General features: G+C 47.3%; 1 protein-coding gene across 2 annotated transcripts; it reads left to right on the top strand.

Annotated features, from left to right (window-relative positions):
* Positions 1 to 5758: 5758 nt before the first annotated feature.
* Positions 5759 to 21785, top strand: LOC132772492 (lithostathine-1-beta-like). 2 transcript variants are annotated; one of them, XR_010909983.1, is made up of 7 exons: positions 5759 to 5820; positions 11942 to 12019; positions 14098 to 14213; positions 16651 to 16791; positions 18431 to 18554; positions 21071 to 21407; positions 21574 to 21785. XR_010909983.1 is itself a non-coding variant. In XM_067468415.1 (6 exons), the coding sequence occupies exons 2-6, from the start codon at positions 11953 to 11955 to the stop codon at positions 21142 to 21144; spliced, it is 522 nt and encodes a 173-aa protein (XP_067324516.1). In that variant the 5' UTR covers positions 5759 to 5820; positions 11942 to 11952; the 3' UTR covers positions 21145 to 21420. The 2 variants fall into 2 exon arrangements, 1 of the variants encoding a protein (XP_067324516.1); XM_067468415.1 differs by lacking the exon at positions 21574 to 21785 and having other exon boundaries at positions 21071 to 21420.
* Positions 21786 to 22431: the final 646 nt, after the last annotated feature.

Raw genomic sequence — 22431 nt, 5'->3', positions numbered from 1 at the left:
CACTGAAAAACACAGCAGAAGGGACTTCAAAAGCCAAAAAAGCAAAAAGGCGCTACAACTCCCCATGGCAAAGAAAACACACAATAGCATATCCACGCTCTCTTCCGGACTACAGCTCCCAGCAGCCTCTAGACCAGACCTTTTAGGAGAGGAGGATGATCCAAATGCACTGCTTCCAAGATGCAAGCTTTCTTCTCCTTGGATTTCTTTGAGAGCATCCCCATCCCTGCAGATTTCCAGTTTCCTATTCTTGGATTGCAACTCCCAGAAATCCTCCAGATAGAGAGATTAGATAGAGATAGGTAGGTAGGTAGAAGATAGATAGATCAGGAGGACTGCTGGGAGTTGTAGTCCAAGAAAAGGTAGAGAAGGAAGAAAAGTGAGAAAGAGGAAGGGAAAGAAAAGTTGTGGGGAAGGAAAGGAGAAAGAAGAGAATGAAGGAGAGAAAGGAAGGAAGGAAGGAAGGAAGGAAGGAAGGGGAGAAAGAGGAAGGGAAAGAAAAGTTGGGGCAAGGAAAGAAGAAGAGAAGGAAAGAAGGAGAGAAAGGGAGGAAGGAGAAAAGGAAGGAGAGAAAGAGGAAGGGAAAGAAAAGTTGGGGAAAGGAAGGGAAGAAGGAGAGAAGGAAGGAAGGAAGGAAGGAAGGAAGGAAGGAAGGAGAAAAAGAGGGAAAGAAAAGTTGGGGGAAGGAAGGGAGGAAGAAGAGAAGGAAGGAAGGAAGGAGTGAAAGAGGAAGGGAAAGAAAAGTTGGGGGAAGGAAGGGAGAAAGTAGAGAAGGAAGGAAGGAGAGAAAGGAAGGAAGGAGAGAGAGAGAAAGGGAAAGAAAAGTTGGGGGAAGGAAGTGAAGAAGGAGAGAAGGAAGGAAGGGGGAAGGAAGTTGGGGGAAGGAAGTGAAGAAGGAGAGAAGGAAGGAAGGAGAGAAGGGAAGGAAGGAAGGAAGGAAGGAAGGAAGGAAGGAAGGAAGGAAAGAAGAAAGGAGAGAAAGAGGAAGGGAAAGAAAAGTTGGGGGAAGGAAGGGAGGAAGAAGAGAAGGAAGGAAGGAAGGAAGGAGAGAAAGGGAAAGGGAAAGAAAAGTTGGGTTGGAAGGAAGAAGAGAAGGAAGGAGAGAAAGGAAGGAAGGAAGGAGAGAAAGAGGAAGGGAGAGAAAAGTTGGGAGGAAGGGAGGAAGAAGAAAAGGTAGGAAAGGAAGGAAGGAAGGAAAGAAGGAGAGAAAGAGGAAGGGAAATAAAAGTTGCGGGGAAGGAAGAGAGGAAGAAGAAAAGGAATGAAGTAGAGAAAGGAAGGAAGGAAGGAAGGAAGGAAGGAAGGAAGGAGAGAAACAGGAAGGGAAAGAAAAGTTGGGGGGAAGGAAGGGAGGAAGAAGAAAAGGAAGGAAAGAAAGAAAGGAAGGAGAGAAAGAGGAAGGGAAAGAAAAGTTGGGGGAAGGAAGGGAAGAAGGAGAGAAGGAAGGAAGGAAGGAAGGAAGGAAGGAAGGAAGGAGGGAAAGAGGAAGGGAAAGAAAAGTTGGGGGAAGGAAGGGAAGAAGGAGAAAAGGAAGGAAGGAAGGAAGGAAGGAAGGAAGGAAGGAAGGGGAGAAAGAGAAAGGGAAAGAAAAGTTGGGGGGAAGGAAGAGAGAAAGAAACAAGGAAGGAAAGAAAGAAAGGAAGGAAGGGAGAAAGGAAGGAAGGAAGGAAGGAAGGAAGGGGAGAAACAGGAAGGGAAGGAAAAGTTGGGGGGAAGGAAGGGAGGAAGAAGAAAAGGAAGGAAAGAAAGAAAGGAAGGAGAGAAAGAGGAAGGGAAAGAAAAGTTGGGTTGGAAGGAAGGAAGAAGAGAAGGAAGGAGAGAAAGGAAGGAAGGAAGGAGAGAAAGGGGAAGGGGAAGAAAAGTTGGGTTGGAAGGAAGGAAGAAGAGAAGGAAGGAGAGAAAGGAAGGAAGGAAGGAGAGAAAGGGGAAGGGGAAGAAAAGTTGGGGGAAGGAAGGGAGGAAGAAGAAAAGGAAGGAAGGAGAGAAAGAAAGAAAGAAAGAAAGGAAGGAAGGAAGGAGAGAAAGAGGAAGGGAGAGAAAAGTTGGGAGGAAGGGAGGAAGAAGAAAAGGTAGGAAAGGAAGGAAGGAAGGAAAGAAGGAGAGAAAGAGGAAGGGAAATAAAAGTTGCGGGGAAGGAAGAGAGGAAAAAGAAAAGGAATGAAGTAGAGAAAGGAAGGAAGGAAGGAAGGAAGGAGAGAAACAGGAAGGGAAAGAAAAGTTGGGGGGAAGGAAGGGAGGAAGAAGAAAAGGAAGGAAAGAAAGGAAGGAAGGAGAGAAAGAGGAAGGGAAAGAAAAGTTGGGGGAAGGAAGGGAAGAAGGAGAGAAGGAAGGAAGGAAGGAAGGAAGGAGGGAAAGAGGAAGGGAAAGAAAAGTTGGGGGAAGGAAGGGAAGAAGGAGAAAAGGAAGGAAGGGAGGAAGGAAGGAAGGAAGGAAGGAAGGAGGGAAAGAGGAAGGGAAAGAAAAGTTGGGGGAAGGAAGGGAAGAAGGAGAAAAGGAAGGAAGGAAGGAAGGAAGGAAGGAAGGAAGGAAGGAAGGGGAGAAAGAGAAAGGGAAAGAAAAGTTGGGGGGAAGGAAGAGAGGAAGAAACAAGGAAGGAAAGAAAGAAAGAAAGAAAGGAAGGAAGGGAGAAAGGAAGGAAGGAAGGAAGGAAGGGGAGAAACAGGAAGGGAAGGAAAAGTTGGGGGAAGGAAGGGAAGAAGGAGAGAAGGAAGGAAGGAGACAAAGAGGAAGGAAAAGAAAAGGTGGGGGGAGGGAGGAAGGGAAGAAGGAGGGAAGGAAGGAAGGATCGATAGAAAGAAAGAAGAAAAATAGGGAGGGAAGGTTGGCCACAGCAACGCGTAGCCGGTTCAGCTAGTATTATCTATAAATGAAAAACCATGATGAGGAACCCAGAAGCACCTTGGAAGGAGAGACACAGATGGCGGATACGGGACGCTTTTCCTTATTGCCGATATCTCCATAGGGAATCCCCCACTTCTCTTTTATCTTATCTTTCGGCACCAAAAACAAACCACATCAGCCTTGGCTCTGCTCCTGGAAAACTGCACCTGGGGCTGGAGCCTGCAAACAAACATTGGGAGCATCTCAAGGGCTTTTGACAGATGCTGTCTAAGGAATGTCGCTCTCCGAGGTCCTGCAAGGACACACTTGACATCTGGCCTCCTGCCCTTTCATAGAATCCTAGAATCAAAGAGTTGGAAGAGACCTCCTGGGCCATCCAGTCCAACCCCATTCAGCCAAGAAGCAGGAATATTGCATTCAAAGCACCCCTGACAGATGGACATCCAGCCCCTGTTTAAAAGCTTCCAAAGAAGGAGCCTCCACCACACTCCCTCCGGGGCAGAGAGTTCCACTGCTGAACGGCTCTCACAGTCAGGAAGTTCTTCCTCGTGTTCAGATGGAATCTCCTCTCTTGTAGTTTGAAGCCATTGTTCCATTGCGTCCTAGTCTCTCTCCAAGGAAGCAGAAAACAAGCTTGCTCCCTCCTCCTCCCTGTGGCTTCCTCTCACATATTTATACATGGCCATCATGTCTCCTCTAAGCCTTCCCTTCTGCAAGCTAAACATGCCCAGCTCCTTAAGCCGCTCCTCATAGGGCTTGTTCTCCAGACCCTTGATCATTTTAGTCGCCCTCCTCTGGACACATTCCAGCTTGTCAATATCTCTCTTGAATTGCGGTGCCCAGAATATCTCTCTTCTCCAGCCCTGAAAATTCTTTCTCTCCACAAGGATCCTGTCTTGTCTGCTACTTCTTCTTCCCTGGCTTTGATCTCCGCTTCTCTGCTTATCCTTATGCAAACATGCAAAACAGAGGATCATCAATGCAGGCTGGTTTTATTGCAAGTTGCCATCCTTTTCTGAAAACACAACATTTAAAAAAAAGCAATCTATAAAGTCTACAAATAAATGGACACCATTGCAAAGGTGCTTCTCCAAGGAGGGAGGAAAGGATATGGTAATATCTGGATGCATGAGGATGAATGTGTGTACATGTGGTGTGAATGCTGAGTAAAAATGTAACCCCCCCCCCCCTGTTTGTTTGTTAACCAATGTATCTGTGCAAAAGATCTTGGAGTCCTTGTGGACAACAAGTTAAACATGAGCCAACAATGTGATGTGGCAGCAAAAATAAAGCCAATGATGTTCAACAGGGACAAATGGAAGATACTCCACTTAGGCAGGAAAAACGAAATGCAAAGATACACCAAAGAATGGGGGACAATGCCTGGCTCGGGAGCAGTACGTGTGAAAAAGATCTTGGGGTCCTCGTGGACAACAAGTTAAACATGAGCCAGGAATGTGACGTGGCGGCAAAAAAAGCCAATGGGATGTTGGCCTGCATCAATAGGAGCATAGTGTCTAGATCTAAGGAAGTCATGCTCCCCATGCTCTATTCTGCTTTGGTCAGACCACATCTGGAATACTGTGTCCAATTCTGGGCACCACAATTCAAGAGAGATATTGACTCTAAGCTGGAATGTGTCCAGAGGAGGGCGACTCAAAGGATCAAGGGTCTGGAGAACAAACCCTATGAGGAACGGCTTAATGAGCTGGGCATGTTTAGCCAGAAGAAGAGAAGGCTGAGAGGAGATATGATAGCCACGTATAAGTATGTGAGACGAAGCCACAGGGAGGAGGGAGCAAGATTGTTTTCTGCTTCCTTGGAGACTAGGACGCAATGGAGCAATGGTTTCAAACTACAAGAAAGGAGATTCCATCTGAACATGAGGAAGAACTTCCTGACTGTGAGAGCTGTTCAGCGGTGGAACTCTCTGCCCCGGGGTGTGGTGGAGGCTCCTTCTTTGGAAGCTTTGAAGCGGAGGCTGGATGGCCATCTGTCAGGGGTGATTTGAATGCAATATTCCTGCTTCTTGGCACAATGGGGTTGGCCCAGGAGGCCCGGGAGGTCTCTTCCAACTCTTGGCTTGAGAGCATGACTTCCCTAGATCTAGACACTAGGCTCCTCTTGATGCAGGCCAAAATCCCATTGGCTTTTTTTTTGCCGCCACATCACATTCCTGGCTCATGTTTAACTTCCTGTCCACGAGGACTCCCAGATCTTTTCCACATTTACTGCTTTCGAGCCAGGCATCATCATCCCCCATTCTGTATCTTTGCATTTCTGCCAAAGTGGAGTATCTTGCATTTGTCAATTGGAAATTGCAATAAGAAGAACCTAGGCTTCAAAGTGATTGAAAAAGTCATTATTCCTTGTCCTAATCTCCAGGGAAGCAGAAAACAAGCTTGCTCCCTCCTTCCACTCACATATTTGTACATGGCTCTCATCATATCTCCTCTCAGCCTTCTCTTCTTCAGGCTCAACATGCCCAGCTCCTTAAGCCGCTCCTCATAGGACTTGTTCTCCAGACCCTTGATCATTGTAGTCGCTCTCCTCTGGACACATTCCAGCTTGTCAATATCTTCATGACATGAGTCCATTTCTCCATGGTGTCCTAGTCTCTGGAGAAGCAGAAAACAAGCTTGAAATTTGTGAGTGAAATAAGGAGGCTTTCTTGCTTCGAGGCTCACCCATCTTGAGAACCTGGCCTTGCCATTACTGGAAATAGGCTCCCCCCATCTCATAGCTCTGACCTTGCCCATGACTGGAAGTAGAGAGCCAGCAGCTGCCCCTCCTTATCGCTTTCCCATCCCGTAAGGACTCTATCTTCTTCCCTTGACCTTCATGTTGGACGCCTGCTCTCCTTGCAGGTGCAAATGCTGCATTCCCATGGGAAGGTGTGGGGCAGGTGGACCAAGTTGCTGAGTACATAAAAACCCAGCCTGGAAAGTGCGGAACCTTAGACTGCACTTCCTTTCAGAGGTGAGAACAATTCCCTTTGGTGTATCCACCATTCTTCCCTTTGGCAGTAAAATAACTTTTGGATGGGGTGGAATGTGTTTGCATAGGTTGTTAGTTCTCATTACGACAATGCTAAGCAAATGGGTTGTTGTAGGTTTTTTCACGCTATATGGCCATGTTCTAGAGGCATTGTCTCCTGACGTTTCGCCTGCATCTATGGCAAGCATCCTCAGAGGTAGTGAGGTCTGTTGGAAATAGGACAGTGGGTTTATATATCTGTGGAATGACCAGGGTGGGACAAAGGACTCCTGTCTGCTGGAGCTAGATGTGAATGTTTCAATTGACCACCTTGATTAGCATTTGAAGGCCTGGCTGTGCCTGGAGCAATCTTTTGTTGAGACTGATTAGATGTCCTTGTTTGTTTCCTCTCTGTTGTTTTGCTGTTGTAATTTTAGAGGTATTTTTAATACTGGTAGCCAGATTTTGTTCATTTTCATGGTTTCCTCCTTTCTGTTGAAATTGTCCAGACGCTTGTGTATTTCAATGGCTTCTCTGTATAGTCTGACATGGTGGTTATGAGAGTGGTCTAGCAGTCATACTTAGCTCCATCAGACAAGAGTCCTTTGTCCCACCCTGGTCTTTCCACAGATATATAAACCTTTTTTCCTAGTTCCAACAGACCTCACTACATCTTGGGATGCTTGCCATAGATGCAGGCGAAATGTCAGGAGAGAATGCCTCTAGACCATGGCCATATAGCCTGAAAAATCCTACAACAACCCAGTGATTCCAGCCATGAAAGCCTTCGACAAAACAATGCTAAGCAAGCATTGTGTCCAGTTCTGGGCACCACAATTCAAGAGAGATATTGACAAGCTGGAATGTGTCCAGAGGAGAGCGACTAAAATGATAAAAGGTCTGGAGAACAAGCCCTATGAGGAGTGGCTTAACGAGCTGGGCATGTTTAGCCTGAAGAAGAGAAGGCTGAGAGGAGATATGATAGCCATGTATAATAAATATGTGAGAGGAAGCCACAGGGAGGAGGAGGGAGCAAGCTTGTTTTCTGCTTCCTTGGAGACTAGGACGCAATGGAACAATGGCTTCAAACGACAAGAGAGGAGATTCCATCTGAACATGAGGAAGAACTTCCTGACTGTGAGAGCCATTCAGCGGTGGAACTCTCTGCCCCGGAGTGTGGTGGAGGCTCCTTCTTTGGTAGCTTTTAAACAGAGGCTGGATGGCCATCTGTCAGGGGTGATTTGAAGGCAATATTCCTGCTTCTTGGCAGAATGGGGTTGGACTGGATGGCCCAGGAGGTCTCTTCCAACTCTAGGATTCTATGATTCTATGATTCTAAGGTGCATCTCCACTGTAGAGTTAAATGCAGTGTGATACCACTTGGACTGCCATGGCTCAATGCAATAGTATCCTGGGAGTTGTAGTTTGGTAATGCACCAGTGCTCTTGGTCGTGCCAGTCAAAGTGGTGTCAAAACGCATTCATTCTACAATATAGATGCACCCAAAACTTTAGGGGGAAAGAGGAGATGATGATGATAAATGATCACCTCTGTAATAGAGGCCAAAGTAGAGACCAGTTGTGTTAATGCAGGTCTACTCATGTGTGTTTAATGGCATATGTGTGACTTTAAAATGGTGAGAATCTAATGCATGCCTGTCAAATTATTTAGAAGGGTTTTGCTTTGGAGGAGTGGAGAAACAGGGAGTGGGGTGCTAGAAGGGGAAGAAGGATGAGGATGAAGAAGTGGAGGATAAAAAGGAAAAAAAAAAGAGGAAAGAAGGAATGAGGAGATCAAGGTTGCCATGAAAACTGCAGGGGAGAGAGGGAAGACAACTGGGAGAGGTGGGGAGAATCAGAGAATCAAGAGACCGCTTGGGCCATCTAGTCCAGGCATGACCAAGTATTTTGGACCTCAACTCCCAGAAATCCCAACCAGGTCACTTGTTGTTAAGAATGGTAGGAGCTGAAGTCCAAAACACCTAGAATCATAGAATCCTAGAGTTGGAAGAGACCTCCTGGGCCATCCAGTCCAACCCCATTCTGCCAAGAAGCAGGAATATTGCATTCAAATCACCCCTGACAGATGGCCATCCAGCCTCTGTTTCAAAGTTTCCAAAGAAGGAGTCTCCACCACGCTCCGGGGCAGAGAGTTCCACTGCTGAACAGCTCTCATAGTCAGGAAGTTCTTCCTAATGTTCAGATGGAATCTCCTCTCTTGTAGTTTGAAGCCATTGTTCCCTTGCGTCCTAGTCTCCAGGGAAGCAGAAAACAAGCTTGCTCCCTCCTCCTCCCTGTGGCTTCCTCTCACATATTTATACATGGCTCTCATCATATCTCCTCTCAGCCTTCTCTTCTTCAGGCTAAACATGCCCAGCTCTTTAAGCCGCTCCTCATATGGCTTGTTCTCCAGACCCTGGATCATTTTAGTCATAGAATCATTGAATCATCAAAGAGTTGGAAGAGACCTCATGGGCCATCCAGTCCAACCCCATTCTGCCAAGAAGCAGGAATATTGCATTCAAAGCACCCCTGACAGATAGCCATCCAGCCTCTGTTTAAAAGCCTCCAAAGAAGGAGCCTCCACCACACTCCCTCCGGGGCAGAGAGTTCCACTGCTGAACAGCTCTCATAGTCAGGAAGTTCTTCCTCATATTCAGATGGAATCTCCTCTCTTGTAGTTTGAAGCCATGGCTCCATTGTGTCCTAATCTCCAGGGAAGCAGAAAGGAAGCTTGCTCCCTCCTCCTCCCTGTGGCTTCCTCTCACATATTTATACATGGCTCTCATCATATCTCCTCTCAGCCTTCTCGTCTTCAGGCTAAACATGCCCAGCTCCTTAAGCCGCTCCTCATAGGGCTTGTTCTCCAAACCCTAGTCTCCAAGGAAGCAGAAAGGAAGCTTGCTCCCTCCTCCCTGTGGCTTCCTCTCACATATTTATACATGGCTATCATATCTCCTCTCAGCCTTCTCGTCTTCAGGCTAAACATGCCCAGCTCCTTAAGCCGCTCCTCATATGGCTTGTTCTCCAGACCCTTGATCATTTTAGTCGCCCTCCTCTGGACACATTTCACTCTTGGAAGGTCCCTGTGTGCAGCTTAATCCCAGCGTCCAAATGGTGTGGGCTCACCTTAATCACAGTGGTTGGGAATCAATCCAAGGTCCCGGTCCTGCTCAACATTTAGTGGATTAATAGCCACTCCCCTCCTTTGCCAGCCATAGCAACCTCAGGGAGAAATGTACATGTACATATCATGTTGTTTCTTGTTCTGAAATATGAGAAAGGACACGTGGAAGTGCATTCATGAATCCAACCTTAACCTTCAGTTCAGTTCGGAAACGTAAGAACTGAGTCCAGTATGACATCCTGGTTGGTTTCCTTGGAGGAGGAGATAGTGGAGACTATGTATTGTTGAAGGCTTTCATGGCCAGTTGCTGTAAGTTTTTTCGGGCTCTATGGCCATGTTCTAGAGGCATTCTCTCCTGACGTTTCGCCTGCATCTATGGCAAGCATCCTGGCAAGCAGGCAAAACGTCAGGAGAGAATGCCTCTAGAACATGATGGACTGTCACCTTGTCGTGGTGAGGGGGCTTGCGCGTTCCGATGAACCTGTAGGCACAACAACTGGAGTTGTGCGCTCCCAGGAGTGGCTGCGGGGGAGGTCCCAGACCAAGCACAGTCCGAAGACCCAAAGACCTCAACGGCGGAGCAGGCGGAGGATAACATGGCACATGTTACAACGGCTGCGAAGGCGGAAGAAGGCTGCAACAGACTGAGAAGCCACAGTCATTGTGTGAAACTACATCACCAGTGGAACCTCATCTGTGAAGACTGTGTGTTGATCAGTTGTGCAGCGGCTTAGGGAACTGGGCATGTTTAGCCTGAAGAAGAGAAGGCTGAGAGGAGATATGATAGCCATGTATAAATATGTGAGAGGAAGCCACAGGGAGGAGGAGGGAGCAAGCTTGTTTTCTGCTTCCCTGGAGACTAGGACGCAATGGAACAATGGCTTCAAACTGCAAGAGAGGAGATTCCATCTGAACATTAGGAAGAACTTCCTGACTGTGAGAGCCGTTCAGCAGTGGAACTCTCTGCCCCAGAGTGTGGTGGAGGCTCCTTCTTTGGAAGCTTTGAAACAGAAGCTGGATGGCCATCGGTCAGGGGTGATTTGAATGCAATATTCCTGCTTCTTGGCAGAATGGGGTTGGACTGGATGGCCCAGGAGGTCTCTTCCAACTCTAGGATTCTAGGATTCTATGATCAAAGGTCTGGAGACCATGAATCCCTCTGAGGAGCATCTGAAAGAACTGCAGAAGATAAGGTTGAGAGGAGATATGAGAGGAGCCATGTTTACATATGTGGAAGGATACCATTAGGAAGAGGGAGCAGTCTTCCTTTCTGCTGCCCTGGAGACTAGAACTCAATGGAGCCATTGGTTCAAATGACAGGAAAGGAGATTCCATTGAACATTAGGAAGAACTTTCTGGTTGTAAGAATAGTTGGAACTCTCTGCCTCAGAGTGTAGTGGAAGCTCCTTCCTTGGAGGCGCTGGATGGCCATCTGTCAGGGGTGCTTTGATTGTGCTTTACCTGCATGGAAGAGTGTGGTGGAGGCTCCTTCTTTGGAAGCTTTTAAGCAGAGGCTGGATGGCCATTTGTCAGGGGTGATTTGAATGCAATATTCCTGCTTCTTGGCAGAATGGGGTTGGACTGGATGGCCCAGGAGGTCTCTTCCAACTCTTTGATTCTATGATTCTATGATTCCACACATTAAAAAAACCCACGCACAGGCGTCTTCCAAAGAAAACAAAAACCAAGCAACCAAAGCCCCATGGCGATCAGCGAGTGGCGACGGGGGCAGGACTGTGAAACCTGGAAGCCCCTCGTCACAGACTGGCACACGGGCGGTGGGTACGGACTCAGTCGTTCTACCTCAAGGTCCGAGGCAGTTGAGTAGTTTGTCAGCTGTATCCGCGACTGAACAGTCCTTTTGAGGACCCACTCTGCTCACCCCACATGGGGAGGGGGCTAGAAAAGGTGCCCTCCAAGAGGAAGGCGCGTCAAGCCAACCCCGGCCAAGACCGCCTTCCACCTGGAAACCAATGCCCTCACTGCGGAAGAAGATGCAGAGCAAGAATCATAGAATACAATCCTAGAATCAAAGAGTTGGAAGAGACCTCATGGGCCATCCAGTCCAACCCCATTCTGCCAAGAAGCAGGAATATTGCATTCAAATCACCCCTGACAGATGGCCATCCAGCCTCTGCTTAAAAGCTTCCAAAGAAGGAGCCTCCACCACACTCCGGGGCAGAGAGTTCCACTGCTGAACGGCTCTCACAGTCAGGAAGTTCTTCCTAATGTTCAGATGGAATCTCCTCTCTTGTAGTTTGAAGCCATTGTTCCCTTGCGTCCTAGTCTAAAAGGAAGCAGAAAACAAGCTTGCTCCCTCCTCCCTGTGGCTTCCTCTCACATATTTATACATGGCTATCATATCTCCTCTCAGCCTTCTCTTCTTCAGGCTAAACATGCCCAGTTCCCTAAGCCGCTCCTCATAGGGCTTGTTCTCCAGACCCTTGATCATTTTAGTCGCCCTCCTCTGGACACATTCCAGCTTGTCAATATCTCTCTTGAATTGTGGTGCCCAGAATTGGACACAATATTCCAGATGTGGTCTAACCAAAGCGGAATAGAGGGGTAGCATTACTTCCCTAGATCTAGACACTATGCTCCTCTTGATGCAGGCCAAAATCCCATTGCCTTTTTTTGCCGCCACATCACATTCCTGGCTCATGTTTAACTTGTTGTCCACGAGGACTCCAAGATCTTTTTCACACGTCCTGCTCTCGAGCCAGGCATTGTCCCCCATTCTGTATCTTTGCATTTCATTTTTCCTGCCAAAGTGGAGTATCTTGCATTTGTCACTGTTGAACTTCATTTTGTTAGTTTTGGCCCATCTCTCAAGAATAGGGCTCCACAGCCACATACGGACCCACAAGGAAACCCATGATGGAAGACCATCTTACTCGTCCAACGAGGAATCGCCTAAGTAAGTAAGTAAGTAAGTAATAGCCCAAAAAAACTTACAGCAACGCAGTGTGGACTTTTCATGCTTGTTGTTCTTTTCCAGAAGAACCAAAGATGGCACCAGTGTTCTATTTTGGGCTCTGCCTCCTGGGCTGCCTGGCCTTTAGCCCCTCCACGGAAGGTAAGCATTGGGGCTTGGACAAAGCACGGGAGAATAAATGCAGTCTGACACTCCTTGGGCTGTCATGGCTCAATCATGTTGTTTGGTGAGTTGCAGTTTGGGGAAGGGCAGAAGGCAAAAGACCTATAAAGAGGGTTCCATAGTATTGAGTCATAGCAAGTCAAGTGGCATCCATCCATTCAATGGTATACATCCCCATAATGATGGGTTAGAGCTGACTATTCAAATAATCATGAACAAATTTGGAATAGGATGGCAAAAAAGCCAATGGGATTTTGGCCTGCATCAAGAGGAGCCTAGAGTCTAGATCTAAGGAAGTAATGCTACCCCTCTATTCTGCTTTAGTTAGACCACATCTGGAATATTGTGTCCAATTCTGGGCACCACAATTCAAGAGAGATATGGACAAGCTGGAATGTGTCCAGAGGAGGGCGACTAAAATGATCAAGGGTCTGGAGAACAAGCCCTATGAGGAGCGGCTCAGGGAACTGGGCATGTTTAGCCTGAAGAAGAGAAGGCTGAGAGGAGATATAATAGCCATGTATAAATATGTGAGAGGAAGCCACAGGGAGGAGGAGGGAGCAAGCTTGTTTTCTGCTTCCTTGGAGACTAGGACGCAATGGAACAATGGCTTCAAACTACAAGAGAGGAGATTCCATCTGAACATGAGGAAGAACTTCCTGACTGTGAGAGCCGTTCAGCAGTGGAACTCTCTGCCCCGGAGTGTGGTGGAGGCTCCTTCTTTGGAAGCTTTTAAGCAGAGGCTGGATGGCCATTTGTCAGGGGTGATTTGAATGCAATATTCCTGCTTCTTGGCAGAATGGGGTTGGACTGGATGGCCCAGGAGGTCTCTTCCAACTCTTTGATTCTATGATTCTATGATTCTATGAATCGCTGGAGAGATAAAAATAACACAGGGCACAAGGCAAGGATGTCCCATGTCTCCCATATTACGTTTGGTAGGGACGAGAGACAGGGCCTTCCCTGTGGTGGCCCCTCGGCTATGGAACGCCCTCCCTAAGGAGATTAGATTGGTTCCTTCACTCCTAACATTTCAGAGATAAGTTAAGACATGGTTATATGAGCAAGTGTTTACAAATGCAGACTAACCAACATAGGAAATGGAATCACTTGACAATGGAATTTGGACAACATTTCAACTAGGAGATGCAGATGATAATTGATGTTGGTTTTATTGTTTCTATTGTTTTTATTGTTTTAATGCTTAATCTGTATTTTGCTATTATGTGTACTGACTTGTTTTAAACTGCCTTGAGTTGCCGATAGGCTGAGAAAGGTGGTATACAAGTGTTGTTGTTGTTGTTCATTCGTTCAGTCGTCTCCGACTCTTCGTGACCTCATGGACCAGCCCACGCCAGAGCTCCCTGTCGGCCGTCACCACCCCCAGCTCCCTCAAGGTCAGTCCAGTCACTTCAAGGATGCCATCCATCCATCTTGCCCTTGGTCGGCCCCTCTTCCTTTTGCCTTCCACTTTCCCCAGCATCATTCCCTTCTCTAGGCTTTGCTGTCTCATGCCTCATGATGTGGCCAAAGTACGTCAACTTTGTCTCTAGTCTCCTTCCCTCCAGTGAGCAGTTGGGCTTAATAAATAAATAAATATTATTTGTGATGGTTATGGAATTGTTGGTCAATGTAATAGAAAAAGACAATGAATTAGAAGGCATGGGAACAAAGTTAGGAAAAATTAGCTTATTTGCAGATGACACATTGATAACGATTAAGGAGATAATGAAGAAAGTGGAGATAATTAAGAAACATTTAACAGAATTTGAATGGGTGACTGGATTGAAGATAAATGGGAATAAATTAGAAGCAATGCAATTTAATTATACCAAGCATGAGAAATGATGAGCTAGAATATGTTGGATGGATTGGCCATCTGTCAGGGGTGCTTTGAATGCAATATTCCTGCTTCTTGGCAGAATGGGGTTGGACTGGATGGCCCAGGAGGTCTCTTCCAACTCTAGGATTCTATGAACTCATGCCTCTGTTTAGGGACATTAAGAAGCGGGCATGCCTATTCTTCTTTTCTAAAAGGGATCCGGGGTCTCTTGCAGGGGTCAGGGATCTGTCGTTACCTCGCCCTCGGTCCCCATGTCCTGCTGGGACTCTTTACTACCGAAAAATGTGCTATGAATATCTGAGTGATCCTCTCTCCTGGGAAGATGCTGAGGTATGTGCCAGATTTTAACCCAACAACCCCAGTTAAGCGAACCCAAGGAGGATATTGAATGGTCCAGATCTTTCTAGAAGGGAAAAGAACTCCCAGGCACAGTGATGTTATAAAATCCATACAACTCCTTCTCACCTGTCACCAAGGAGGCTGTCCAGACCTTGAACCGGTGTTTAGCCGCTGTGTCGGACTGGATGAGAGCTAACAAATTGAAATTGAATCCAGACAAGACAGAGGTCCTACTGGTCAGTCGGAAGGCCGAACAGGGTATAGGGTTACAGCCTGTGTTGGATGCGGTTCCACTCCCCCTGAAGACGCAGGTTCGCAGCTTGGGAGTGATCCTGGACTCATCGCTGAGCCTGGAACCCCAGGTCTCAGCGGTGGCCGGGAGAGCTTTCGCACAATTAAAACTTGTGCGCCAGCTGCGCCCGTACCTTGGGAAGTTGGATCTGGCCACGGTGGTCCACACTCTTGTCACATCCCGGCTAGATTACTGCAACGCACTCTACGTGGGGCTGCCTTTAAAGACTGCTCGGAAACTTCAACTAGTCCAGCGAGAAGCAGCCAGATTGCTCACCGGAGCGGCGTACAGGGAGCACACCACCCCCCTGTTGCGTCAGCTCCACTGGCTCCGAGCACAATTTAAGGTGCTGGTCTTGACCTATAAAACCCTATACGGTTCCGGCCCAGTGTACTTGTCCGAACGGATCTCCCTCTACATCCCACCTCGTAGTTTAAGATCTTCTGGGGAGGCCCTGCTCTCGACCCCGCCAGTGGCACAAGTGAGGCTGGCGGGGACGAGGAGCAGGGCCTTCTCAGTGGCGGCCCCCCGCCTGTGGAACTCACTCCCCGGGGAGATCAGATCGGCGACTTCCCTTCTAGCATTTAGGAAAAAACTAAAGACCTGGATGTGGGACCAAGCTTTTGGTCACTCTGACAACTAACTCAAGGACCTGGCGATAGACAAGAACAAATGGAATAGAACGGATGTATGGACTCTGATATATGGACTCTGACATGAGATTGTTTTAGGATTTATGATTTTATTGTGTATTGATGTTTTAATCTAACTGCTGAATTGTTATATTTTTGGATTACCTGTTCTGTGATTTGGGCATCTAATTGTGCCCTCCCTGTAAGCCGCCCTGAGTCCCCCTCGGGGTGAGAAGGGCGGGGTATAAGTGAATGAAATAAATAAATAAAATAAATTGTGGGTTTGACTTTTACTGATTTCCCCATTTGCTGATTGGATTAAAATGTGCTCTGTTAGTTCTTACTGCGAGTATAGAATGTTTCTTTTGGGGTCACCTATGATATACTTGAAGAATTGTCATCAGGTGGGATGATTTAAAGTATCCAGTTCAATTGTATGGAACCATCTGGAGGTATACCAGGGGGGTGCTGTGGTCAACATCTCTCAGAGGTTAGCTAAAAATGGCCAATAGAAATGTTTTAAGAACTGAGCCATTGGGTGTTACCAACCAAACTCCATTGGGTGTTACCAACCAAAGCACCAGGCCCAGATGGGTATTCCGCAGCCTTCTACAAAACAATGAAAGAAGAACTCACTCCCTTTCTAAGAAAAATAATGAACCTAGCACTGCAAGAGGGTAAAATACCAGATACATGGAAAGAAGCGGACATAGTATTAATCGGCAAAGAAAATTCGGACCTACAAGAAATGAACAACTATAGACCAATTTCCCTACTAAATACCGATTACAAAATCTACACAAACATCTTAGCTAAAAGACTCAAAAGTTTCTTAAAGGACTGGATTGGGGACGATCAAGCAGGATTTTTACCACAAAGAGGAGTAAAGGACAACATAAGATCAATTATAAACACCATAGAATATTATGATATAAATATCCAGAAAGAAGTAGCCTGGCTTTCCTTAGATGCGGAGAAAGCCTTCGATAGGCTACATTGGAACTTCTTCAAGACATTATTACAAGAGCTAGATATAGGTTTCTCCTTTCAAAACGCAATCCAGGCAATATATACAGAACAAACAGCAAGATTACAAATCAACAACCAAAGGACTGAAAGATTTTCCATAACTAAGGGCTCCAGACAGGGATGCCCTCTCTCCCCACTCCTGTTTATTCTATCACCAACCAAACTCCATCAGTTTAACCCATGAGTCCCCCTTAGTTGGTACAAGCCAATGGGACTGTGGCCAAGACCTCATTCTGGAACCCTTGGAGATCCAAGGTGACCATTTGCAAGGTAAAGAAGTCACTGATTTGGGCTGAAAGAAGACTTGAATGAAGCCCTTATTTCGTTTGGAGCCTTGCCTCCTGCAACTGGGCTTCCTTTCCTCTTTACTGGGAAGACCGCTTGGGTTTCTGGCAAAGAGACCGAGGATTGAGGGCCTGACCCGGTGAGCCTGCTCTCAAACCATATTTGATGTTTTCTCCCTCTCTCCATGCAGGATTACTGCGAGTATTGGCGAGACGGTCACTTAGCTTCCATTCAGTCAAAAGCAGAAGAAAATATTATTTCCAAATACATCAAGAAAACTAGCAACCCATCCGGAGTCTGGATTGGTTTCCACGCCACACCTCAATCCTCGGTGAGCAAGAACCACTGGAAGACATTGCGAGGGGGGCCTCCACTTTCATAGAATCATAGAAACGTAGATTTCTAGAGTTGAAAGAGACCCCGTGGGCCATCCAGTCCAATCCCTTTCTGCCAAGAAGCATTCAAAACACCCCCAACAGATGGACATCAAGCCTCTGTTTTAAAGCCTCCATAGAAAGAGCTTCCACCATACTCCAGGGAAGAGAGTTCCACTGCTGAACAGCTCTCACAGTCTGGAAGTTCTTCCTCATGTTCAGGTGGAATATCCTTCCTTTCCTGTAGTTTGAAGCCATGGCTCCATTGCATCCCTTTTTTTGATAGAGTTACAAGCTGGGTAGTTGCGGGGAATGCCGTAGATGTGGCGTACCTGGATTTGAGGAAGGCCTTCTTTGACAAGGTCCCCCATGACCTTCTGGCAAGGAAACTAGTCCAATGTGGGCGAGGAAAAACTACGGTGAGATGGATCTGTAATTGGTTAAATGGACGAACCCAGAGGGTCATTCTCCCCAATGCTTCCTCCTCTTCATCCTGGAAAGAAGTGACGAGTGGAGGGCCACAAGCAGGGTTCCGTCCTGGGCCCGGTCCTGTTCAACATCTTTATTAATGACTTAGATGAAGGGTGAGAAGGCAGGATCATCAAGTTTGCAGACGACACCAAATTGGGAGGGATAGCCAATAGTCCAGAGGACAGGAGCAGGATTCAAAACGATCTTGACAGATTAGAGAGATGATGGGCCAAAACTAACAAAATGAAGTTCAACAAGGACAAATGCAAGATACTCCACTTTGGCAGGAAAAACGAAATGCAAAGAGACAGAATGGGGGACAATGCCTGGCTCGAGAGCAGTACGTGTGAAAAAGATCTTGGAGTCCTCGTGGACAACAAGTTAAACATGAGCCAGGAATGTGATGTGGTGGCAAAAAAAAGCCAATGGGATGTTGGCCTGCATCAAGAGGAGCCTAGTATCTAGATCTAGGGAAGTCATGCTCCCCATGCTCTATTCCACTTTGGTTAGACCACACCTGGAATATTGTGTCCAATTCTGGGCACCACAATTCAAGAGAGAGATTGACAAGCTGGAATGTGTCCAGAGGAGGGCGACCAAAATGATCAAGGGCCTAGAGAACAAGCCCTATGAGGAGCGGCTTAAGGAGCTGGGAATATTTAGCCTGAAGAAGAGAAGGCTGAGAGGAGACAGGAGAGCCATGTAGAAATATGTGAGATGAAGCCACAGGGAGGAGGGAACAAGCTTCTCTGCTTCCCAGGAGACTAGGGCGCAATGGAGCAATGTCTTCAAACTACAAGAGAGGAGATTCCATCTGAACACGAGGAAGAACTTCCTGACTGTGAGAGCCGTTCAGCAGTGGAACTCTCTGCCCCGGAGTGTGGTGGAGACTCCTTCTTTGGAAGCTTTTAAACAGAGGCTGGATGGCCATCTGTCAGGGGTGATTTGAATGCAATATTCCTGCTTCTTGGCAGAATGGGGTTGGACTGGATGGCCCAGGAGGTCTCTTCCAACTCTTGGATTCTATGATTCTATGAATGGAAACCTCTTACTCCCTCTGCTGACTTTGAGCCCCCCTCCATTCATTAAAATGTGCTTTTCTCTCTGCCACTGAATGCACAAAAGGTCAAGTGGGAATGGACTGACGGCTTGGCATACCCTCCTGGATCTGCTCTTTGGGACGGCAGGAAACCCTTCACCAGCACATCCAACCAGTGCATTGCACTCGTCAATATGCAGCAGCCAACAGGTGCGTATAGAGGCAATTGCCAGGCAAATTCCTAGCTTGGCTACTCAGCGGTGCCCAGGTTATTTGAGAAAGGCATTGTTTGTCTGTGATCCAAATTGAACCTAGATCCAATGTCAGCTGGGTTGAGTGGGTGTGGGTTACCTACAACTCCCATATGAAAGTCCCATCATTCATAGCCCTTCCCCCCTCCAAACTGCACCAGGATGTAGAGTGGGTCATAGGGGCTCTATGTGCAAAGTTTGATCTCAATCAGTTTTATTTATTTATTTATTTGGGGGTTCTTTTACCCCGCCCTTCTCACCCCGAAGGGGACTCAGGGCGGCTTACAGGAGCAAGGCACAATTTGATGCCTGCATCATAAACAATCATACACAAAATTACACAAAATTACAACAATTCACAGTTGACATGCATACAATATACCATAAAATCAATAAAATCATTAAAACCAAATACAAACCCAGTTTCTCCTCTTACATGGTCAGTGTTTGTTAACACCTAGATCTAGTTTTTCGTTCCATTCATCCATCCTGCTGGTCTTACCTGCCTGATTGACTGATTTAATTGCCAGAGTGCCCAAAGGCCTGGTCCCATAACCAGGTTTTCACCCTCCTCCTGAAGGCGAGGAGGGATGATGATGCCCTAATCTCCCCCGGGAGTGAGTTCCACAGGTGGGGGGCCACCACTGAGAAAGCCCTGCTCCTCGTCCCCACCAGCCTCACTTGTGACAGTGGTGGGGTCGAGAGCAGGGCCTCCCCAGATGATCTCAGACTCCGGGGTGGGACATAGAGGGAGATACGTTCGGACAGATACACTGGACCGGAACCGTATAGGGTTTTGTAGGTCAAAACCAGCACCTTGAATTGTGCTCGGAACTGAATCGGCAGCCAGTGGAGCTGGCATAACAGGGGGGTGGTATGCTCCCTGTATGTCGCTCCGGTGAGCAATCTGGCTGCCGCTCGTTGGACTAGTTGAAGTTTCCGAACAGTCTTCAAGGGCAACCCCACGTAGAGAGCGTTGCAGTAGTCTATTCGGGATGTAACAAGAGCGTGGACCACCGTGGCCAGATCAGACTTCCCGAGGTATGGGCGCAACTGGTGCACAAGTTTTAGTTGTGCAAAAGCTCTCCCGGCCACAGCTGAGACCTGGGGTTCCAGGCTCAGCTGTGAGTCCAGGATCACTCCCAAGCTGCGAACCTGCGTCTCCAGGGGGAGTGTGACCCCGTCCAGCACAGGCTGTAACCCTATGCCCTGTTCGGCCTTGTGACTGACCAGTAGGACCTCTGTCTTGTCTGGATTCAATTTCAATTTGTTAGCTCTCATCCAGTTGTTGGTGTGTGTGTCACAGTGGTCTCAGGAAGTGAGTGAAGGTACTGCAAGTCCCACGCATGATCCATGGTCCATCATCCCATAAGCCACAGCAGGATGTACAATGGGTTATGTGGGCTCTGTATGCCAAGTTTGAGCTTGATCACTCATTGGCGTGGGTAGGAATGGTCTCAAGAAGTGAGTGAAGATACTGCAGTTCCCATCAATTCCTGGGAGTAGAGAAACTCTCTGCTGCTTGGTTAGGACATCATGAGTTGAGAGGGGGATATGAGAGCATCTTTATCATTGTATTGTCGAAGGCTTTCATGGCCAGAATCACTGGGTTGTTGTAGGTTTTTTCGAGCTATATGGCCATGTTCTAGAGGCATTCTCTCCTGACATTTCGCCTGCATCTATGGCAAGCATCCTCAGAGGTAGTGAGGTCTGTTGGAACTAGGAAAATGGGTTTATATATCTGTGGAATGACCAGGGTGGGGCAAAGGACTCTTGTCTGCTGGAGCTAGGTGTGAATGTTTCAACTGGCCACCTTGACTAGCATCTGATGGCCTGGCAGTGCCTGGGGCAAACCTTTGTTGAGAAGTGATTAGATGTCCCTGATTGTTTCCTCTCTGTTGTTGTGCTGTTGTAATTTTAGAGTTTTTTTTAATACTGGTAGCCAGATTGTGTTCCTTTTCATGGTTTCCTCCTTTCTGTTGCAATTGTCCACATGCTTGTGGATTTCAATGGCTTCTCTGGGTAGCCTGACATGGTGGTTGTTGGAATGTTGCTAATTAAGGTTGTCAGTTGAAACCACACCTAGCTCCAACAGACAATAGTCCTTTGTCCTACCCTGGTCATTCCACAGATATATAAACCCAGAGAGGAAACAATCAGGGACATCTAATCACTTTTCAACAAACGTTTGCCCCAGGCACTGCCAGGCCATCAAATGCTAATCAAGGTGGTCAGTTGAAACATTCACACCCAGCTCCAGCAGACAAGAGTCCTTTGTCCCACCCTGGCCATTCCACAGATATATAAACCCAATTTTCCTATTTCCAACAGACCTCACTACCTCTGAGGATGCTTGCCATAGATGCAGGCGAAATGTCAGGAGAGAATGCCTCTAGAACATGGCCATAGAGCCCGAAAAAACCTACAGCAACCCCTTTTTATCATTGTCCCCTCTTTTGTCCCTTTGCCTTACAGTTCCCGTCAGGTGGTCACAGCAAAGCTGCTACAGCTTATATCCATACGTGTGCAAGTTCTCAGCAGCAAACTAGGCCTCAACAACACGGGTCATGAAGAGAGGACATCCCTTGAGATCCAGGGGAAGAAGGCTGCCTCTAGCAACACGGCAAATCTCCCAAACTTCTCCAGCATCAAGAAGCAACCTGGACCTTCTCCTGTTCCTGGGGATCTCTCTCAAAACACAATTGCAATGTTGTTTTCTTCCCATGTATTGCCCAATGTCTGTACCTTTCCCTAGTTTTGATTCCTCCCAGTCTATAATCCCAGTTTGCTTCGTAAATGCAGCTCAAAGAAGGTGAATCCCAGCCTGCTCTGGACCTTCTCCTGTTCCTGGGGATCTCTCTCAAAACACAATTGCAATGTTCTTTTCTTCCCATGTATTGCGCAATGTCTGTACCTTTCCCTAGTTTTGATTCCTCCAACTCTATAATCCCAGTTTGCTTTGTAAATCCAGCTCAAAGGTGAATCCCAGCCTGCTCTTCCTTCCACGGCAAAAGGTGTGCCTCTCCAGAGCCACCTCCTCGCTTGGGCATGGAACAAACTTCCAGGCTCAGAGCAAACCTCTTCTAATGAAGGACCTCCTCCCCTGGCTGAATCTATAGTTGTCCATGTGGGACATGAAGATGAGAAGAAGGGCAACAAAGCACATGGGTGGGTTGGGTTGGGGTGTTCGCCTCTGTCAGCCTTTTGTCTTCTTTGCTGTTCCTCTTCCCCTGAGATAATAATAAATCCTTTTCTGAGCATACACCTCTGAGAATATCTCCTTGTATTGTCGAAGGCTTTTATGGCTGGAATCACTAGGTTCTTGTGGGTTTTTTCGGGCTATAGAGCCATGTTCTAGAGGCATTTCTCCTGACGTTTCGCCTGCATCTATAAAACCAGGCACAGATTAACACCTCCCAGCAACAGATTTTCCCAGGCGCAGGCAGGCCTTCAAATGCTAATGAAGGTGATCAGCTGAACATTCACACCTAACTGCAGCAGGGAAGAGCTCCTTGCCCCACCCCAGCCATTCCACAGATATATAAACCCATTTTTCCTACTTCCAACAGACCTCACTACCTCTGAGGATGCTTGCCATAGATGCAGGCGAAACGTCAGGAGAAATGCCTCTAGAACATGGCTCTATAGCCCGAAAAAACCCACAAGAACCTAATATCTCCTTGGTTTCCATCCGGACACCTTTGGGTTGGCATCTCAAAGAATGCTGCTATTTCCCCATCTTCTGAAAACTGGCAGGATGTTTTTCTCTGCAAGCCGTTTCAACCAACTACGCACAGTTTGGCCCGATTTGAATTGCCTTGACTCGATGCTGTGAA

The sequence above is a fragment of the Anolis sagrei genome, chromosome 5 (genome assembly GCF_037176765.1).
Source record: "Anolis sagrei isolate rAnoSag1 chromosome 5, rAnoSag1.mat, whole genome shotgun sequence".
NCBI lineage: Eukaryota > Metazoa > Chordata > Lepidosauria > Squamata > Dactyloidae > Anolis > Anolis sagrei.
The sequence above is the reverse complement of the archived record's forward strand: the minus strand, read 5'-3'. Positions and strand labels throughout refer to the sequence as shown.

What these genes read in the sequence shown, in the direction of transcription:
- LOC132772492 (XM_067468415.1), top strand. Translation starts at nt 11,953, where the DNA reads ATGGCACCAGTGTTCTATTTTGGGCTCTGCCTCCTGGGCTGCCTGGCC. An exon ending in CTTTAGCCCCTCCACGGAAG is followed by an intron (nt 12,020 to 14,097) that starts GTAAGCATTGGG and finishes GGTCTCTTGCAG; the next exon opens with GGGTCAGGGATCTGTCGTTA. An exon ending in ACGCCACACCTCAATCCTCG is followed by an intron (nt 16,792 to 18,430) that starts GTGAGCAAGAAC and finishes AATGCACAAAAG; the next exon opens with GTCAAGTGGGAATGGACTGA.